General features: G+C 41.9%; 1 protein-coding gene across 2 annotated transcripts in view; it reads left to right on the top strand.

Moving 5' to 3' along the window:
• Window positions 1-22,796, top strand: part of TMEM104 (transmembrane protein 104) — a 96,522-nt gene that overhangs the window by 52,734 nt on the left and 20,992 nt on the right. For both annotated transcript variants that reach the window (XM_056867342.1, XM_056867341.1), the window contains exon 8: window positions 12,782-12,875. In XM_056867342.1, coding sequence (XP_056723320.1) covers window positions 12,782-12,875 — 94 coding nt within the window. The remainder of the gene's footprint in view (window positions 1-12,781; window positions 12,876-22,796) is intronic.

The following is a 22,796-nucleotide window of genomic DNA, read 5'->3' as shown; positions in this document are numbered from 1 at the left end:
CTGCGCCGCTTTTCCCCACCAGGAGCCGGTCAGGTAAGCCTTTGGGGGGGGGGAGGAGTTATAAGCCGACCCTCGGCTTATACGCGGGTGCCTAATTTTTCCCCATTTTTGGGGAGAAATTAGGCACCTCGGCTTATACGCGGGTCGGCTTATACACGGGTATATACGGTAGTTACTTCCACCACTGTGGATCTTTGTGTATGTATGAGAGGAAGCAATGAGTAGATATTACTGGAGTCTTCCCCTAAATAAGAATAAGTGTCCTACTTGATCTTGGGTTTAAAATCATCTTCATACTACCAATAAGGAATGTTATAAATGGCTATAACTTTTAGCTGAAAATTCTGATATTATTTCTTGCCTTGTTCAGTTTGATATGAACCTGTCTTCCGAATCAATTGACGTATGTCATACAACTACCAGGGTAAAATAATGTGCTCCAATTTCAAGATTTGCCTGTTTGTTCTGCCTCAGGTTAATTTGCTGAAGCTTAGTAGGCCAGGTGATAGATGCTTTAGATGTTTCTAAAATAGGTAGCTTGGGAGATGAGCTGCAAAACTTCAAACTCTTAAAGTATCAACTTGGATTCTATGAGGTTTTAAAGGTTTTATGTTTATCATTATTGAGCTAGTGGTGGTAGACACATATATATTGATGGGACTAAAGATGAAATGCCTTAAATGTTTTGAGTTCAGGCGTATTAATACTTCTGATAAACAGAAAAATGGTGGCTAGGGGGCTGTTTGTTTTACCGCTGCTGATTGATGCAGTGACCTCCAACTATGGAACAGGCTGAAGCCTATGAAACAATAACAATGTAACAGCATCATGAACTCATGGACCATGTACATGAAAATTCAGCCTTTTCAGATTCAAAGACTAGCTTTAACTACAGTCTTCAACATGAAACACACTACAGTCTGCAACAAGGGACCCATTTGGGAATGTATATATGCTTTTTTCCCTTTTCTCTCTACTGTGATAAGATGAAAAGAAGGACTGAGACCTTGCTATGTAGCAAAGGGGAGTTCTTAGAGAGAGCCAGTGTGATGTAGTGGTTAAGAGCAGTGGTTTGGAGTGGTGGACTCTAATCTGGAGGACTGGGTTTGATTCCCCACTCCTCCCCATGATCAGCAGGCGCTAATCTGGTGAACCAGGTTGGTTTCCCCACTCCTACACATGAAGCCAGCTGGGTGACCTTGGGCTAGTCACAGGTCTCTTAGAGCTCTCTCAGCCCCACCTACCTCACAGGGTGTCTGTTGTGGAGAGGGGAAGGGAAGGTGACTGTAAGCTGGTTTGATTCTTCTTGAAGTGGTAGAGAAAGTCGGCATATAAAAACCAACTCTTCTTCTAAATAAAACCTCTTAGGCAAGGAGGTGAAAAGCTTTACCTGCTGAAACTTCCTCTTCTGTACAACCTTTAAAACGTGCAAAAAGCCTGTCCTCCTTTTTGTCTAGTAACTTCCTATCCTTTTCTTTTTTTTAAAAAAAATAATTATCTCTTGGGAAAACAGAAGGATTGGTTTCCCACCTGAGGTTGGTGCACAGTCTACCAGTTGAACCAGTAATGTAGACTGTCTGTCACGGATGCTGTAAAAATTGTCACTTTTGAGGCCTGCTCTTTAGTGCAAGAAACAATAAATGTGCACAGTTTCTTGGACAGGGCATGCAGCTTTATCCATTGATTTTTTAAAATAATATTTCTCCTTTTTAAACAAAAATTACACTGGTTACTACCTTGTGGTCTTTTGTGTATTACAATACTGAGCCTTGCTCCTGCCCAGAACTGTGATTCAGAAAATTTTAGAGCTATCTTTTAGGTACAAAAGACTCCTTCCATCAGAGATCCATCTCTAACTCTGATTAAAGAATAATTTTTCACTTATTCTCAGGGGGGAAAAATGAGTTGGTTTCTGGTTCTTGCTGTTTGTTAAATTGCAGCCTCACAAAATATTACTCACCTGTATTTTGGGATTTGTATATTTTTCTGTTCAGTAGTGGATACAATCCCATTGTGTCTGCTAAAGGAAATTGGCTATATGAGCCCCTGCTGAATAAATGTTTATACTCTTTACAGGTGAAGAAGTGCAGTCTTCCTCCTCTCCTTTGTGTTTACTGATGGGGCTGGGCAGTAATGTGTATGTCTGGGCACAAATTCATCATACATTTATTTCCTTCAGTTCCATTTGAGAATCTTATTAGGAACAAAAGATATTTTTTCTTATTAAAGGCGAATAGAAAAGAAATCCATAATTCAGGCACAATGATTTGTGTCCATTTCTCCTCCAGTAATGAGCTGACTGGTAGAACCTTGAAGAGAGGGAGTGTTTGAAGATGTACTCTGAAACTGATCAATGCGATATGGCGGTGATGATTGCTTGAGAATTTATAACCATGCAAAAGTGAGATTGGAAAACTATCTGGAAAGGGTTTACTTTAAAACCCTTCTGACACTTCCTTGCAGGAACGGATGCAGAAATCAGGCAGCAGCTTTCTCTCCAGAGTTTACTAACAAAAATTTGTCTCCAGAATAGGCTTCTGTGCAAGGCTAGGATAGGAAACAACGTGTTGGAGGCAGTGTTGCTTTGTATATCAAAAAAGGCATAGCGTGAAATAAGCAAGAAAATATTAGGGGGATAAATTCCCCCATGGATTCGCAATAAGTTGAGATACCACGCCTCAAGGCTTACTTGAAAGTGGCTGTTTACTATTCCCCCCAATCAAAACCATGAGGCAGATCTTGAGATGGAGAGGGAAATAAAGGAGTTGCCTATCATGTAACTGAGTTTGGGTCCCTCCCTATGTGTAGCGCTCTGCATTTTTTCTCCCATCAAATGAAGGTGCACATCCCCAAACCTTTATATTCCAACTCACATATACAAATAACCCTCTTCCTTGCCCCTTCCAGGCAGGTGGGCAAATGAATATCTCCATCCTCTCAGCCATGCTTTCTCCATCTCCTCTCAGCCTGAAATCTGAGGAGTTTTATGGCTCCAGTCCCAGGAAAGAAAGTTCAGGGCCTCCCTGAGTGTTGAGCAAGGTATCCTGCATTCCTTTACCACAACAATGCCAAATTATCCAGAATGGTGAAAAGCAAGATGGATTGTGAATAGCTCTATAAATGGGATGACTGGGCAACAACATGGCAAATTAGGTTCAGTGTTGGTAAGTGTAAGGTGATACACACTGGAACAAAAACTCCCAACTCTAAATATGTGTTGATAGGGTCTGAACTGTCTGAGGCCAAGACTGAAAGAGATCTTGGGACTGTGGTGGATAGGACAATGTTGACACAGTGGGTGGCAGAAGTGAAAAAGGGAAAATCCATGCTGGTGATTATTAGGAAGGGGATTGAGAATAAAGTGGTCAGTGTTGTTATACTCTTGTATAGAGCTATGGTGTTTCCTCATTTGGAATACTGTATACAGTTCAGGTCACTGTATCTCAAAAAGGATATTGCAGAGCTGGAAAAAGTGCAAAAGAAGGTAACTACAATTAAGGGGTTGTAGCACCTTTCCTATGAGGCAAGGCTGAATAGTCTGGGAATTTTCATATTAGAAAAAAAGATGACTGGGGCATGATACAGGCTTATAAAATTATGTGTGGGTTAGAAAAAGTGGATAGATTTTCTCCCTCTCCCATAATACTAGAACTTGAGAGCACCCAATGAAGTTGACGGGCAGTAGGTTCAGGACAGGGAATTACTCAATGAGTAATTAAATTGTGGAATTCACTGTAAGTGGATATATTGATGGCCATGGGTATGGATGACTTTAAAAGGGGATTAGACAGATTCATGGATGATAAGTCCATCAGTGGCTACTAGCCATGGTGACTAAAGGGAACCTCCATATACAGAGACAGAAAACCTCTGAATACCAGTTCCAGGAAGTAGTAACAAGGAAGTCCTTGTCCTCTATGCTCATTGTTGGCCATCATGTGAAACAGGATGTTGGGCTTGGTATAACTCTGGTCTTATCCAACAGGGCTCTTCTTATATTCTTAGGCCTTTCACCACTTAAGCAACAATTGCTCTGGGGTAATTTCGGGCTTCAAATCTTGCCTCCTTGACCATTGGGGATGCTTCGTCCTTCCTCATGTTGGACCAAGGTGCTGTTTTTCCCCCAGTTGGTTCCAGTGTGTTCTAATTTACAGATAACACCTGTTCTTTAATTATCCACATCTCTCGCCTGTCTCTTTATTAAAGCTCCTTTCTGATGTATAAGTTAATCTTTTTTTGAAAGAGGGTTGTATTAACAGTCTGACCATGTGTTCCTAAGAAAAAGGGCTTGGCACTCAATTTTGATAGTCAGAATTAAATTGCTGATGCTCTTCTTTTGCTGCTGATTCAGGTGTTCAAAATAACAATGTCTCACGCAGCCCTTCCAAGATCTGGGACTTTTATACTTGAAGGATGGCCTCTCCATGTGTAGACCCACCAAAAACTTTGCTCAGCCCAGCATTTTTTGTTTGGCAGTGTTCTCCTAACAGGAGATATGAGTATCCTCTTACAGATCAATGGCATTCTCAGTGATTGCCCCCCCCCCCATTGAACTGTCTGCTTAAGCAGGTGTGCAGGGCACCCTGTCTAATTCACTTTTGCAAACGGTGTCACCTTGTTTCAGTGAGCTTTTCTTGGCTGGGACCCAAATGAGATGTAGTGCATTTTTGTATGGGCTTGTTTCCGGCAGCAAAAATATTGGCATTTTTAGGGACTGTTTTGATTAGTTGTAATTGTTTTAACTTGGTTTTATTGATTTTTCTCCCTGTGTATTTTACTTTGATTGTAGGACATAGATTGCTTACGTAAGTGGGATAAAAAATGTAAATAAACCATAATAATATGGCTAGCTCTGCTTTTATAGTAGTTTGGCAAACCAAATATCCATTGCGGATGAAATTGTGGTAGCGAGGAAGGGAAAGCTTGCTTCTTTTACAGCCCTCCTTCCCACATTTTGTGAGCTGTTGCTGCAACCCACAGAAACCAATCTACTGCTCCTCACAGTCTCTAGTAGTGGTGGCTTACTGAGGCTGACCTATGGCAAAAGTGAAAGGAGCATACAGAGGCTAGTCCAACCAAAACACATCCATCACATACCAGGCAGGCTGTAACTGCAGGGGCTCTGCACTTGGGCTACTCTCTCTCATAGTGAGAAGAAGGCATCCCTGGACCACACTGACCCAAACAACTACCAGTGGCCAACATTCCATTTTGGGGCAAGGTGCTTGAGTGGGTGGTAGCCATGCAGCTTCAGGCATTCTCGGAGGAAATGGATTATCTAGATTATCCCTGGGTTTGGTCACCCGTGACAGATTATCTTCCCTGGGAGAGTGATGGGGTAGTGCGTCCTTGTTGATTCCCCTTGACCTCTCTTTAGCATATGATACCATTGACTGTGATATCTTTCTAGAAAGGCTGGTGAGTTGGGAGTGGGGGGCGCCATGTTTTTCTGGATCCACTCTTAGTTGAACGGCTGATTCCAGAAAGTGGTGCTATGGCACTGCTGCTGGACTCTACGGCATTTATATTGTGAGGTCCTGCAGGGTTCCATGCTGTTTAACATCTACATGCTGGGAGAGATGATTGGGGATTTGGACCAAGGTGCTACCAATATGTGGTTGACACCCAACTCTACTTCTCCTTAAGTCAGGTGGGTCTGTGGAAGTCCCGAATGTGTGACTGAAGATGGTAGTGGGATGAGGGCCAATAAACTGAAGCTTCATGAAGACTAGACTGTGGTGCCGCTGTGCAATGACATAGCTGCTTGAGGGCTGAGGAATCAGCTTCTCCTGGAGGGGATTGCACTCCCTCTGAAGGAACAGGTTACTGACCGGTACTGCTTGATTCTGGCCTACAGTTGGAGACCCAGATGTCCTCTGTGGCACATCATGCCTTTGATCAGCTTCTGCTGATATACCAACTACGAGTGAGCAAAAACAACACCAAGCTAAAGAATGGAACAATATGTAATGAAATAGACAAGAAACATACAAGAAATACTACAATATATAACAATCATATAGTATCTAAACACACATGAAGATAAACATTATAGTCCAACCTCACGTGGAGGTGAACAAAACCAGAGAAATCCAAAGACGTGAAGAATACTAGTGGTCAGGTAAGCGTGGATGCTGAACAATGATCCAAAATGGATCAAAAGGTCCAAAGGAGATCAAAGAAGGAGACGGTCATTCCGGATACAAATTAGGAGTCCATTTCTGCCAAAGGCTTCATCAGGCATTCAATCTCAGAAGAATCTGTTCATAATATTCACTTCTTTCATAGGACATTTAAGCCTCTTGCCATATTAGATTCAAATCATCACGCTTAGCGTAATAAGCAGCCAGTCTATTGTCATGGCTGGATACATGGATCATGTCAGCCCAGTGCTGAAAGATCTGCACTGGCTTGCCCATTGTTTCCAGGTGCAATTTACTAGCCATGCTCAGAGGTCTCCCTGTTGAATCCTTACCTGCTGGAAAACAAAAACTGAGACACGTACAGTGACAAGTGACCACAAGTACCTTGCTGGGTGCAGTCATGTCCATCGTGGCCTGACAGGGACGTCACTGCGTGGCCCATGGGACGGAAGTGTGCTGCAACCCTCCTCCCAGAGGCACGAACCACACTCACCTGTTCTCCGTTGAAGTGCTCAGCAAGTCCTAATGATCCATAGGCAGCAGCTGCACAGGGCTCTGTTCCTACAAGCAAATGAGTTCAAGAGTTGTGTGGCAACCTACTCCACTTGGGACGGAGGGGCTCCACAAACACCCCAAACTTGCATCCCTTTGCAACACCCTTTGAATGTTGGTGCAAAGTGCTCGCCCAGTAGTGCTAAGTGTCCTTTCCATGCTTTTCCCATCACCAAAGTGCCACGCTGCTCACTCTAAGTCCGCACAGCAGGGAGCTCTTAGACAGAGTCCTACACCGTGCGCTCTACCTTGTGAGTTGTGCGGCATCCTGGCTGGGGTTTTCGTTGGGCTGGGAGGTGCAATTGGTTGCTGGAGAGGGGGTTTGGCTGCCGCAGGGAAGGGAGATGATGGGTCATATCCCTAGTCAACATCCTGAGCTCCTTTGGGCCTCATAGGCATGGCAGCTGCAGTGGAGACGCACTTGATTTTTGAATACAATTGGTGCTTGTGGGCTACACTGTGCTTTTTGTTGGTATAAATTTCTGCCTCTGACTGGGGCGTTTACAGGCTGGAACCCCAGGACCACCCACAACCACACCGGTGCAGGGGTCTATGACTCAGCTGCACTAATGGGCAGCCGCTGCGAGGCTCTGCTGGTGCCTGAGAGTGGCGGAGCAGTGCTGGGGCCTGCATCAGCATAACTGACCCTTATGTATCTTGGAGATACGTCTAGGATATTCGTTGGTGTAAAGGTCACTCGGCTCCCTGAGCACATTTGCCCCCCACTTAGGGTTGCACTTTAAGTGATGCTTTTAAGGTAATATAATAAAACAAAAGAAATAAAATCTCACTGCATCCTTTCCACTTGCATGAAGCATCCTTAAGCTGTATCTCAGAAGAGCCCTAATCACCATTATTTGCTGAGTGTTGCATGTCAAATCAGTACATCAAAATCTTTTGCAGTAAGTAGGGTCTTCTGTGTATTGTCATCCCTTGCCTCCTTAGTGTAATGTACAAGCTAACTACCATGACCACATAACAGTTCTGTGGGCTTCTGAAAAACAGCATAACATTTAATGGGGTCTTTTGCCTTGGAGAAATTGCCAGAGTTTGAAACTGTGACATCTGTTTTAAAAGTTGCCTTTGTTTGTTGGCTTAAATGGAGGCCTGGAAAATGAACTCATCACGTCAGCAATGACAGTATTCTGGGAGAGACTAACAATACAATAGTGGAAAGGAGAAAATTAAACTGATCTTAAGGCCATGCTGTTAATAATAAAATGACAGGAGAAAAATAGAATATCAAGCAGCGGAAGGAAACGGGCATTAATACAAAATAGAAGAAAGCTGCCCATGTCTTGATGCTCATTCTACCTTTACTGTAATGCAGCACTATGGCATGGCAAAGGCAGACAAAAAGACAAGTAGGGTTTAGACTAGTACAGTGGTTTAGTGGTATGGCCAATTTTGGCCACCACTTTATTAAAGAGTTAATGGCAGTAGTTACCCCTAGATACAGAAATGTTATCTTAGCTCTTCCTTGTTCTGTGGAAATACTACCAATAGGATATAAGATTGGGTTTGACATATCACTACAAAAATATAAACCGTGTACATATTCCATTTTTAATTAATCTAATAAATATAATATAAATATAATAAATATAATCTAATAAATATAAATGCCCTGACCTGGATGGCCCAGGCTAGCCTGATCTCGTCAGATCTCAGAAGCTAAGCAGGGTCAGCCCTGGTTAGTATTTGGATGGGAGACCACCAAGGAATACCAGGGTTGCTGTGCAGAGGAAGGCACTGGCAAACCACCTCTGTTAGTCTCTTGCCATGACAACCCCAAATGGGGTCGCCATAAGTTGGCGGCGACTTGAAGGCACTTTATATACACAATAAATATAATAAAAGAAATGCAGCCCATTAAATATATACATTCTTACCATAATATGAAAAAGGAGAATCATTCTCGCAAGTCCCATACTACATTGAACAGGAAAAGAAAGAGATGGGCATTTCCCTTGACTAGTAACCTTCTCCCCTCCCCGCCATGTTGCCAATAATATTCATCCCTTTGGGACAGGATTCTATTTCACTTAACTCAGTCCATTCTCAGCCACGTTTGAAGCCTTTTGACATTCTTTTAGTATTATTTAAGCCTCTCTTCTCATTATTATCTTCCTTAGTTAATTAGAGTCTTAGTCGAGTAGCACTTTATGCCCCAGTGACAGCAAATCAGCATAAGAGATCACAGCCCCTTTGCACACTGTGCGTTTTCTCCGATTCCGTTGCATGGCTGTGCAATGAGAGAATCTGGCATAGGTGAAATGTTCTGTTGGCAGCTGGTGCTTGTTTTTGTCCAGTTACTCTGTATCTGTGTGTTTATGAAAAGACAACCGCAAGATGCATATCTGATTCTGCTAACACTGTTCTCACATGGGCCGTAGACCAGGAGTTTTCAGTGGCTGGTCCACAAACTGCATCTTGCTTGTGTGCAGAAAGAGGCCAGGTCCAGAGGAAGCACTCTTTCCTCTCACAGAAAGCAAAGTGATCTGCTGCCAACACTGAGGCCAAGCCTGTTTCAGTGACTGCAGGGCGGAGGAATCCCGCTTATGTCCAAATCCCTTTGAGAAAAGTGACCAAAAGGAGCTTAGCTCTCTGTTGTTGTTTGGCTGTTTAAGATTGAGAGACTAACAAGAATATAGAAGAAAATGGAGCCTTCTCACTTTAGCTACACAGAACATCTTCCTGGTATTCTGCAGAAGGGATTAGCAGGTGTTCCTCAGTGCGCATAACAGATGAGGGGCATTGGGATGGATGTTCCATATTGCATGCAACTGGAGGGCTTGCCTCTGAAGCAAAAAAAACCCACACACACTAAAAAAAAGGTTTGGGAACTATTTCTTTTATGTCTCCTCTGAGTTCTGAAAGATCTTGTGATTGAGACAAAGTGGTGTTCATGTATTCATTAATTTCTAAGTTACACAGTTCCTGTTTTATTGTTTATGCATATACACCAACAATGACTGATGGCCATTTTTCTCTGTTGGACTGGTAATTGTTTCTAGCAGTACATACTGCTTATTCTAATTCCTTTATTTTTTTTAAATCTTGAATTTAGATAGGGCTGCTTATTTAGGCTTATAGTATCACAGCTCTTTTACACGAGCACAGTATGTTCAGAGCACTCAGCTCCTAGATTATTCTGTTGTTCATTCTAAAGCTCTTTGGATACTGCTGGAGGTTGGAGCCATGATGTACCTCAGGCTCTTAGCATCTGCCTCCCTCTTGCCCTGCAGTCTTTAGCGAGTCTTCCTCTAACTGGAGAGAATAAGGAGTCAAATGGAAAGAGAGAGAATGGCAATTTCGTTCCTCTTTCTTCCCAGATAGGATGATTAAAGAGCACGCAATGGGTACACCCACTTAACATCAGCCTTTGCAGACCCAGGAAAGCGTAAAGTGGGCCAGTATGATTGATGGAGTTTCACAAGTTTTCCTATCACCTGTAAAATGAAGATTAACAATAGCTAAAAGTGGCTTATTAAACTGTTCTAACGTGAAATTGTTCAAATATATTAGTTTTTTTTAGCCATTATAAGATTACAAACAAAAACATGCCATTCCAAGCTTCTGTTATTATGGTGGGTAACAAATAATGAAGGGAGTCCTTTTTTTCTCCTAGCACAAATATAGAGTTCAAGAGAAATGACTAAGAAACAACCATCTATTGATGTTATATATTTATTTAAAATATTTATATCCTGCTCTTTTGCAAGGGTCTGAGTATCTAACCATATCTAGCATTTTAAAAAAAGTATAGTTATACTTTAGTACAACTATACTTTTTTAAAATAATGAAACAAATAATGAAAATAAAACTTATATAAGTTAAAACATAATTTCTTGCACATCTACAGATGTTACCAGTTACCATGCAAAGGCAATAAATAATATTTCACTTACCATTACTCCATCCAGAAACTATCAGCTGATGGCCTTCTGGAATAACCAGGCTTCTCTGAAGGCCAAAGATATGGAGATTTAGCACATTGCCTCAGGAAGACTGTTCCGTAATTGGGGGGGCACCTACAAAAAAAGCCCAGCCTCTGAAAAGAGAGTAAATTTACTCACTGAGAAGGAGGAAAGTTCAGAAGAGATTGTTGGGTTGATGTAAGCATCCACATGGGTGTGTGCCACAAGAACACTCCTGGATGTGCGCATGAGGCAATGGCAGGTCATGATGCATACCTATTCTCTCCAGGATCAGAGGAGCATGCTGAATATATTAGGTGCTGTGGAACACAGGCAGGATGGTGCTGCTGCAGTTGTCTTGTTTGTGGTCTTCCTAGAGGCACCTGGTTGGCCACTGCGCGAACAGACTGCTGGATGGGCCTTGGTCTGATACAGCAGGGCCTTTTTTATGTAGAAGCAGTCTCATTATGTAGGCCCAAACTCTTAAAGGAGTTTAGCAAATGCCATGAAAAATTATATTAGGTAATCCATCTCTAGTAGATTTATAATGTTTTAAATAAGGGTCTTACAAGGCACAGGCCACTGCAGACAAAGGATGTATTAATATAAGCAGCAGACATAAAGATCTAGTTAAAGGTATGGGTTTTTTTCTTAGTCCCACTATCTCCCTATTAGTAGGGCTGCCAGGTCCCTTGCCTTTTCAGGGGCGTGGCTGGGGCACATGATGCGCGTGCACCTGGTGCAATGCATGTGCACGCCCCACACGCCACACCTAGCAATCTCCGCCAAAACTCTGTGGTTTTCATAGAGTTTTGCCAGAGGTTGCTAGAGCATCTGTGTCGCTTCTGGGTAAACCTGTAAATGACATGGGCATGGTTTGCGGGCGCGCATGCACGCGTTGCCCACCGGCCCTCAACTGGTCAGCAGGCAGCCCAGTAGATTGGTGGGATTTTGCCCACCATCACTGGGCACTTGGCAACCCTACCTATTAGTAGTGATTACCCACAATGTCTGCTTTAATTGTTACCATACCTTAGGTAATGGGTAACTTTGAGAAACACAAGGTAAGAATAGAATGTGATTTTTATTTTTATTCTTTTTAGCAGTAGAAATATGTGATATACATAGAAAGGTCTAGAATGAATCTGCTTTTAGCTGTTAACACCTATAAAACTATAACAATTTGAATATAAGGGATTTAAAAGATTTTTGAGCAATGTATGCTTTTAAGAAATTGTTTCCATAGAAGGGAACAGAAGAAGTAAATCGCATGATTGTGCAAATTAAAACGGCAGCATATGGGTAAAACATGGTACATCCCATTTCATACCCTCCAAAATGAAAAGGCTCATTAAAGGTTCTGTACAGATGGTTCTTGGCTCTATCACATAGAAAATATTGTTCTATTATAGGGTGCTGGCAGTTTGAATGCTGACTTTGTATATTGTTGATAGCTGGAAATAAAGTGGTCTGTAAGGAAATTATAGATCTGAGTCTGCTGAAGGACAAAATAAAACTGATGTATAGAATAATTGCAATAGCCAAGAGTGAGAAAACATCAGACATTCCAAAAAAAGAAGAACTTCTGTGAAACTTGAGAACACCTTGAACTTGATGGGTTAATCAACTAATTTGATCTGTGCTGGAAATGGGAGAAGAGTGAACAATTTTAAATTAAAGCAAGAATCTTGTAAATGGCAATCTTTTTTGCCTGCTATAATTTTATTTTGATTTTTCTGTTTTCTTTATGTGATCTCTATATCAGTTATTCTTGACATAATTTTTGTGTGCTGTATATTTAATAGTCAGCTCTATAATAACTTCAGTTAATTAACTTTTGGTCCAAAGCTCTTCGGGGTCAAGCCATCAGAGTTTTGATTCTGCTGGAATGGTTTGCAGCATATAAGATTAAACAGAAGGGAATTTAATGCTTTGTAGCATTTTGTAGCAGCCATAGCAAATGTTTGTGAGCCAAATGCAGAGAATGTTTTGATTCTGCCTGGGGCAGGAATCAGGCATGCCGCTTGACCACCAAGCAGGTTGTCTTCCTGTTAAACAGATTATAGCTCAGACAAATCCTTTGTTATATACTTCTCTAGAAGAGTCTTCTCTTCTATAATTGAATGATTTTCTTAAGTCTGAATTTTGTCCCTTGTCTGTTTCAGGCAGCGTTTACACTCCTGTTGGGTCCATTCACCTTTTTTAATGTACAGAAAACGAAGTATCTACAGATTATGACATCGCTGATGAGGTGGATAGGTAAGACCTTGAGCCTAAACTATTCTTTGACCCATGTATACATGAGCACGCACACAGCACCCCAGTTCCACTAATCAGTCTTTTCTGGTGCCACCCTGACAAAAGGGTCTAGGCACTTATTGCTCATAGATCTAATTCTTGGATTGATTGCTCTTTTGTACCTTTTCCCTAATATATACCATAAAACTATAAATAAATACATCATGTTAATCGTGCACCAATAATTTTTGTTAAAAATCTAAAGTTGTGGCCCCTGGCTTATCTGTTTTAAATGATGTGCTTTAGCAATGTGTTATAATTATTTTAACAGCTGAGTATTTATCGATCATATTTATAGATGTTACCTCTTGGATGTGTGTTAGGGAAAAGGTGGGGCCCATAAATACTCTAAATAAATCCATAAAGATAATCACTTCAGCATCTAACAGCCTTATTACTAAAGAGAATCAATATAATGTAAAAGGTAAGTAATGGCAATGATTTTTAATAATTTACTTGGCATCGTGTGTGAATCCTTGTACTATTTGGAAGTCCATTTTAGTCATACCTTGGAAAGACCATTTAAGTGATACTTTGGAAAACAACTTATTACTATTGGAGCTTTCTTGAATGAAAAAAAAAGATAACGAAAGAGCATTTATACTCCTTAAGAAACTGAAATACCGGAGGAGAAAGATCATTATAAATCATGAACAGAGTATATACCTAAACAACTAGAAAATGGTGAAGAACTGGCTCAGAATGTAACAGGTAGGCTGCTAGCAGGTATAATTTACAAAGATCACTGCTTGCCACTGTGAAAAACTTTACTGTGATTGCTAGTTTGCTCCTGGCCAGAATTCAAAGTGTTAAAAATCAAGACGGACTTTTCAAGCCCTACTTGGTACCTGAAGGATCACTTTCTCCCTATTTAGTACCCATTGAGGTCATCATCTGTATGCCCCCATGTTCTGAAGCCAGATGGTGCACACTAGTGGTGAGGCTTTCTTAGCAGTGACCCCTACATTTTCTAATCCCTTCCCTACAGTGTCTTGTGTCCTTTAGGTGCCAGAAAAAGACATTTAAATTCTCTCAAGACTTTTGGAGGAAAAAACCAAACACACACACACACACATTTGGTTTTAACTATCTTACCTTATTTGGATGATTTTAGACCTTGGTTTTAAAGACATGTTTTACAGCTGATTTTAGGATCTTTAAGATTGTATCCTTATACCAGATGTTACTACTGGTTTTAAACTGCTGACTGTTTTGTGTTTGATGACTTTATTGGTTCTTTTTTATGCCTTGGTGAGAAGTGAAAGAGGTAGGATGCTAATTAGTCTACATGCAGCTGCATTATACATTAAACAGAGTTTAGAACTAACAGTCAGTTTAGAACTAACAGAGTATGCATACAGTTGGGAGGGGGTTTCTCCCAGTGTGCATCACTTTTCACTTCCCTTGAACCGTTTTTGCCATATAGTTGCCCACTCACCCAACTCACTCCTATTGGAGTTCTTCATAATCTGCTTTGGTTTCAACATAAACCCTTGGTTCACTAGTAGATTGCATGTTTTGCATGTAGAAGGTCCCTGGTTCTGTCTTGTGCACCTCCAATTAGAGACTCTCAAGCATTGCAAGAGACTTTTCTCTGCCTGAGACTATGGAGAATTTCTACTAGTCAAGAGTGTTGGATCCCATGATTGATGGGTGCAAGCATCTGAGATCTTTCCTGTATTGCCCTCCTCCAGCCATCCTTTCCAAACCCATGGAAGTTGATTCTTGTGGCTGTGGAATTCATGGGGACTGGCAACCATGGGGGTTGTGGGTCTGCACTGAAGAAGGCTAAGCAGTTGAAATCCTTCCCTTCTTCCTCTTCTGCAAGTGCCTGCTCTGCTGACCTAAGAGGCTGGAGAGCAATTTTCCTGCTTCCCCATCTTCAGCACAGCCCCTGATCTGCATAGCTGTTAATCATAGTCTCAGTGGGTTCTGCCATCTAGGCCATCAACTTTTCCAGGGAGGAGAGGGGAGTGCAGGAAGAATCCATGACTGAACTTCATATATCAAAGTCTGCCTTATTTTAAGGGAAGTTCATATGGTTAGCTGCCAAGAGGGATCATGAGAGCTTGCATTTATATACGTTCTTTTTTATTTTGATTATAATTAGGGGAGTGTTACATGTTTGGGAGATGACTGAGGAAATTGATATTTTTCTGCATACCAAGGTATTTCCCCAAATATGCATAAACTTAGTTTATATGTTGCCCTGTATGATGTAGTAATTACCAAATGCCATCTGATTCTCTATTAGAAGGAACAAGCTGGGAGCCTATGAGGAATTGGGTATGAGGGGTGAGATAGACAATTTAGAATTTCACCTTAATAATTGGGGGGATTGAACAAACTCATCTCCCCCTACCATTACTATCAATCAACATTTTGTTGCTCCGAGTAGGGCTGTTGAAAAAAAAAATTCGGTACAGTTCGGCTTCGGCAAAATTTGGCCCTTTTAAATTCGGGCCATGCCGAAGTCCGAACTGCCCCGCTTCGGATCCCCGAAATTCGGGCGAGATCCAGAGTTCGGGGGAAAATTTGCCCCCCCCCCCCCCGGCGGGCCTTCAGGGGGTTTCCCTGAAGGCGCGCGGGGGGGCCTTTAAACAGATCTGCGCCTCCCAGCTGTTTAAAGGGGGTGGAACAGATGTGTGCCTCCCGGCTGGGAGGCACAAATCTATTTAAAGGGCCCCCTGCACGCCTTCAGGGAAGCCCCGAAGGCTGCGAGGGGGAGTGGAACAGATGTGTGCCTCCCGGCTGGGAGGCACATATCTATTTAAAGGGGCCCCCATGCGCCTTCAGGGAAGCCCTCTGAAGGCACGGGGGGGGGGCTTTTAAACAGATCTGCGCCTAACACCTGTTAGGCGCAGATCTGTTCCACCACCCCCCGCGCGCCTTCAGGGGGCTTCCCTGAAGGCACGCGGGGGGGCGTGGAATAGATCTGCACCTCCCAGCCGGGAGGCACAGATCTATTTAAAGGTCCCCCCGCACACCTTCAGGGAAGCCTGTGAAGGCGCGGGGGGGGGCAGAGGGGTTTAAAGACCCCCTGCCCCTCTTCCCGGGACTCCCGGGAAGAGGGGCGGTGGGTTGTCAAGCCCCTCTGCGCTGTCTGCGCAGGCAGGGCAGAGGGGTTTAAAGACCCCCGCCCCCTTGTTCTGGGAAGACAGATAAAAGACAATTTTAGGATTCTACTAGATGCAATGGAATATTATGAATACAATAATCAACATAAAGCTGCCTTTGTCTTCCTGGATGCCGAGAAAGCTTTTGCTATGGTCTCATGGGAATAAAATAAAGTATTTACCCAGGATATGAAAATTGGCTTTATAAAAGACAAATCAACCATACAACGTTTACTGTTGGACTCTGATTATCATTTAATTTCAAAGATGTATAAAATGTTGTTGATTATTTACACAGAACAAGACCAAATTAAGCCTACGATGGTAACTTGGGCCCAGACATTGGGACATAATATACCTTTGAATAAATGGGAAAGGCTGTGGACAAAAGATATGAAATCCTTACTTTCGCAAACACTAAGAGAAAATATCTATAAGATGATTTATAGATGGTACTTGACACCAAAAAAAGTAGCGAAAATGTATGGAAATATGTCGGCAAACTGTTGGAAATGCCAAGGTGAAGTTGGCTCATTTCATCATGTTTGGTGGTTATGTGAAAAAGCCAAAAACTTTTGGGATATGATTTACAATGAACTAAGACTGATTTTACAGCATAATATCCCTAAAACACCGGAAATGATGTTGTTAAGCATTATACCAGATACTATATTAACTCAGAGAACTTTTCTAATACATGCCACCACAGCTGCAAGAATGGTGTATGCAGCAAAATGGAAATTGTCCGAAACCCCGGACAAGATGGACTGGATAAATAAAATGTTAGAATTAGCAGAAATGGCTAAACTAACAGCATTGATAAATCAAAAGGACAATGCAGAATTTGTGGGAGAATGGGAGGCATGGATAACATATTGTGAAAATTAAACTTGGTAAATATGAAAGGATATGTATTGATCTAATTCGAATGTTTATAGATTAAAGGTAATGGTTTATTTTTAATTACTAAAATTTTTAGCGAAATTTAAATATAAAGAACCATGACGAATTAGATAGTAAATGCAAAGGGGAGTATTAGAATCTTAAATGGACAGAGGAGGAGGGAGAGGAAGTTACAGAAAGTATTATAAACATATGAGAACTGTTTGTGTTTTTTTTCTGTTTAAATTAAGACAAATGATGATGAAATTAACTGTAATATTATTAAAAACAATAAAAAAATTCAAAGAAAAGACCCCCGCCCCTCTTCCCGGGACTCCCGGGAAGAGGGGGGGTGGGTTGTCAAGCCCCTCTGCGCTGTCTGCGCAGGCAGGGCAGAGGGGTTTAAAGACCCCCCGCCTCTCTTCCTGGGACTCCCGGGAAGAGGGGCGGTGGGTTGTCAAGCCCCTCTGTGATGTCTGCGCAAGCATGTCAGAGGGTTTTAAAGACCCCCTCCCCTCTTCCCGGGACTTCAGGGAAGCCCCCTGAAGGGACGCGGGGGGTCTTTAAACAGATCTGTGTCTCCAGGCCGGTAGGCGCAGATCTGTTTAAAGACCCCCCGCGCGCCTTCAGGGAAGCTCCCTGAAGGCGGGGGGGGGGAGATCTGCTCCTCCTGGGCGGGAGGCACAGATCTATTTATAGGGGCCCCCGCGCGCCTTCAGGGAAGCTCCCTGAAGGCGCGCCAAGTGGGGGAAGGGCCCAAATTCATCGAATTTATTTGGGAACACCCCGAACTTGCCGAATTCGGCTCCCCGTTTCCCCCCCTTTTTTGAGTTTGGTCCAATCCGAACCAAAAAACCGCCAAATCGGGGGAAATTCGGCTGTTTTTCGGTTCGGACTGAACCGAATCGACAGCTCTAGCTCCGAGAGCCTATACAGTCTTCATCAGACCAGCATATTCGTGTATCAAGTTAAACTTTGTAACACTGAAAATACTAATACACTAAATTGTCATTAAACAGATTATACCATATTAATTGTTGCCCAGGTTATTTACATTTAAACAAATCATATTCTTTAAAATTTGTTGTAAATAGCTTCAATATACATAGGTATTATCATAATTTGTCTTATATAAATATTTTCATACTGTGCCTTTTGAGTAAAACCTTCTCTTAATGAGCATTTCACTTATTCCAAAAGGAAAAAAACAACATATTTCATAAGAGTTCGTTTCAGTGCTTCCCAAATTTTTTATTGTCTCCATCAGAATAATTGAAGAAAGACCTCAGACTTCCTCATGCTATATATGTTGTATGAGAAAATCTTTGTCTTACGAAGCATTTCTCTTAATCCAAAACAGAAAATATTTCATGGGAGTTTTTCCAGTATTCTCCAATATTCCTCAATTTTCCATTGAAAAAAATTAGCATGCAGGAGAATGGGTTTTTCCTGATTTTTTTCTAGGCCTTCACATCTCTGGTGTGTCTGTTTGTTCACACAGGTCCCATGACTCAAGGAGTAATCTTTCTGGGGGTCACAGGTACTGCTAGGAGGCAGGGGAATGAAGACATGCACCAGCATATTTTGCTAGCAGGTGATTGGATCCAAACCAATTATCAGGAACATTTCAGAAAATTAACTATCAGTGGATTCAGCTCAAAACAGTGGTTCTTAACTTGTAATCTACTGCTGCCTAACAAGTACCCTGCATTGTCATCAAATGTCTCCCAAGCTACAAGTAAAAAATTAGGACATAAAAACAACACTCCAGATAAGGCAATTTTATATAGATATATTATTTTAGCAAACAAGGGAGAAAGTGAAGAAGTGAGCTGTGGCTCACCAAAGCTCTTACCCTGCCAGCAATTTTGTTAGTCTTTAAGGTGCTACTGGACTCTTGCTCTTTTCTACTGCTGTTGACAGACTAACATGGCTACCCATCGTGATCTATCTCCAAGGGGGAAACAAGTTCTCAAAAAAGTGCCATTTGTATTTGATCCCAACTGTCACTTTTTGGACAACCAGTTTTCCCCTTCTCTTTGATGCTATTATAATGTCCCCCCTGTTTTCCTTTTGAAAACACCTCACACATATTTAGTATCATGGATGGGGGAATACTATGTTTTGTTGGGATGAGAGGGCATTCCTGTTTGATTCCTATTTGCTTTGTGCCACTTTTTTTGAGGGCCTAAGGGAGACATTCAAGGCATTGGGTTTTATCCTTAGGGCAGGAGGTATAAATAAAACAATTATTCTCTGCAGGTTGTCAGAAGCCACTGCAAGCAGGCAGAAAGGGCTGACTAAATTTCCAAATACCCTCAACTTGCTCCCAAATCTTCAGATTTGTAGATCACCCCCTTCGGGGCCCCATGTAAGTATCACTGGGCTAGAATATAATCCAGCACAGATAATTAGAAGGAACACAGTCTTCCAGATGTTCAGCCTCCTGTTTGTCTTGTTTGCAATTATAACATGGTAAGTAACAAAAGCCAAATCTGGAAATGAAATTCTGTGGCTCCTAATCCTGATGCTGAATTGCCAGTAGCAGTATATACCAGGAAATGAAGCACTCTTTCTGTCACAAGGGACTGTGACAACAACTTAACTAGGGTTTTTTCCTCTGTGAAGATTGTTGTCATGGTTGATGTGAATGTTCAAGATGCAGTGACTTATATCTTCAAGGAGTTTTTAATATTAATACTTATTAGGTGTTGTGTAAAATTTCCAAATATTGAAATCTCCCCTTTGTTGCATCAGCACACAAAAAGCTTTGCAAGCTGCATGTTTGCTGGCAGAAAGGTATTAAGAGTGAAAAATGTAATCCCTTCTGAGCTTTGTGGCCCAATTCTGATCACCCAGTCTTCCCTTTGTGAAGATCCATCACGCAAACCTCATCCTGTCTCTGTGACAACCTGACAGCTGTCTGGCCTGCAGTAGTAAGATCATTAAACTTCATTATACAAGTAGAGCTTTACCTCTGTTTGCTTGTTGGAGAAGGTAACTGCGAGAGCAGTTTCGGCATCATGTAGGGGAAAACCTGCCCATTAATTTGATTCCTGTAACCAGGTCAAGGGAGGATAGTTACTCCTTTTTTTATTTTATTTTTCTTTTGTTGTTGTTGTCAAGTCACAGCTGACTTACGGAAACCCCATACGGTAATTTCAAGGCAAGAGACAGTTCGGAAGTGGTTTACCTTTGCCCACCTCTGCGTCGAGACTCTGGTATTCCTTGGAGGTCTCCCGTCCAAATGCTAGCCAGGGTCAGGGCTGAGAGTATGTGACTGGCCCAAGGTCACCCAGCAAGCATCCATGAGAGAGTGATTTGAACCTGGGTTTCCCAGGTCCTAGTCGGACACCTTAACCACTACACCACGCTGGCCAGTCCATAGGTAACATTTAATGACTATGGCTGTTCAGTGTAGATGATTTTCAGTGACTTTTCCTTAAAGAAGGAATGCCCTTCTTTGTTGTTATTAAAACGTTTTTGCAGGCAGCAGGCATTCTGTGAAAGAATGGGTGTGGTTTCAGATTTTGGCCGGTTCTTAGTGTCTCCCCTATATTACCTGAGCACAGAGAGGATTTTCAAACTCCATGCTTCTTAGAGTAAGTGAAAAAAGGAATCCCTTCTCTGGTGTGCTACTAAGTTGTTCGCATCTAACAACACTCTCCCTGGCCCTTATACAGGAAGAGAAAGAGGCTTTTCTCTTTTTTCCCTATCTACTGTTGCAGACTCTGTCTACTTGACCTCTCCTTCTGTAGAGAGCATTTCCTGGCTTATTGTAAAACTGCCGTGGAAGCCATCTTGAGCTTTCTTGCCAACCTCTTCATGTGGGTTAGACCAGTTAATCCAGATTTGCCTGTTAAACTGTTAACAGACATGTGTCTGCTGATGTTTTCAAGGGACTTGACTTTCTCTACCTGGGATGGTTAATTTTCTTTGAAATCAAATACAGCTTGTTGCCTCTTTTATGAAGAAAGGAATTTTGGGCAGGTGACCCAACTGAGTAAACTGTGCTTAAATCCTCTTGAGTGTGTCTACCATAGGAGCTGCCTTACGCTCACTGTTTCACTCAGGCTGGGCCGCATCAATCTATTCTGAAAGGTGTGTGCTAAATTGAGTTGACTATGGGCTGAGCAGATGCTTTTTGACAATAAGAGTATTGAGGTTGAAAATAATCTCTGGAACTTGCTTTCTTTTCAATTGCAGCAAGTACAATCACTTTGTTTTCGAGACACATACCTAGTGAAAGATCAGGAAGGCCAGCAATATTGTGTAAGAAACCCTTGAAATCCTCTTGGGCTTCAGAGTACAGGTTTGATACAGTCAGCAGCTCTGGACAGCTGGGGGGAGTCTGTTAGCTGGGCCTTTGGGGCATGGTCTGGAAACAAAAGTTGGCACGATGAAGTACTTGTTCTGTCATAGTAAATAAAAGGAAGACGGGCACTGGGATGTAGCACCTGAAACATAGCAGGCTCCAGACCAAAGGATCTCAGCACAGACTCCTGAATCTGCATTAATGTATCTAGAGAGCTTTCGTTTCAGTACATGCCTTGAACAAAAAAGGCTTCCTAGAAATGCTAATCTTGTTTTGCACTCTAAAAACACAAGTTATTTTTGATATTATTTATAATCTGCCTTCTCCCCCATTCATCCATTATAACAGGAGTATAGGCAGCTCACAGCAAAATCAGTAATAGAACAATTATTAACATATCAAAATGTGAAACAATTTTAAACCCAGGCTAAACCTCCCATGTAAAACACCAGCTGCCAAATGAACAGAAGGCTCTCCTAAATAGAAGAGTCTCTTACAGCCCTTCCTAAACACCATCATAGTATTTATTTGTTTGTTTGATATTTGGATTTCTAACCTGCCCTTTCCTGCCAAGGCCAGGCTCAGATTGAGTAACAACATTAAAATCAACATGTAAAACCATAATGCATATATATTTTGAACCAACGAAACATCTAGTAATATTAGAAGCATAAAACAATCTTCAACAACACTATTAAAACAGAAGGTGGTGTTTCTGGTACTTCTAGGGTCCTTTTCCAGGAATGGCTGCAGCTGGTGAAGCATCCTGAGTTGGTTGAACCACACCTACTCACCTCCACCACTATTGTGGTGGATCAGAGAAGAATCCAGGAGCTCTGTCATATTGTGAGCTTGCTCTTTCAAGGTAGAGCAGGTTATAGTAGTCAAGTCTTGAGGATATACTAGCATGAATCAGTATAACCAGATCTGAATCTCGGGTTGTAATAACACGCTCAGTGACAGAGCGTCTTCTTTGCATGCAGAAGGTCCCAGGTTCAGTCCCCAGCCTCTCCAGGTAGAAGGAATCTGGTGCCAGATGATGTGAAAGGCTTTGGAGAACCCCTGCACTCACAATCAACAATACTGAACCTCATAGACTGACTCTGGATAAGGCAGTTTCATGTGTGTGTTCACATTTTCTTCAGACCTTGCCGTTAGTTTATGATTGGAGTTTTTGTTTGCTTTATTTTAAGTTCAGAGTACATACACACCTTGATTGAGTTGCTGGATGTTATCTGGTCTAGGAGCCAAGATATTGTGAGTTTGAATCCACCACCTGCAGAACCTGACAGCATGATTAACTTTAAACCAGCTCTAGTGATGGAACTGTACATGTTGGGAGGGAGAGAGAAGTTTATAGCAAACAGCCATTTTGGGCTGTACACACACTCAATAAATACATGGGTTTAGCATGCAATCTTTTCCCAAGAATATCTCCAAATGAATGACAGTATAATCCTGTGTTTGAGACTTCTTGTTAATTTTGTGATGAGAAGAAATTCCGAACGCGAGTGAGAAGGCAGTACCTTGGATTAATTCTTTATTACATAAATATTACCCCCGCCTTTC

This window comes from Euleptes europaea, chromosome 1, assembly GCF_029931775.1.
Source record: "Euleptes europaea isolate rEulEur1 chromosome 1, rEulEur1.hap1, whole genome shotgun sequence".
NCBI lineage: Eukaryota > Metazoa > Chordata > Lepidosauria > Squamata > Sphaerodactylidae > Euleptes > Euleptes europaea.
The sequence above is the reverse complement of the archived record's forward strand: the minus strand, read 5'-3'. Positions and strand labels throughout refer to the sequence as shown.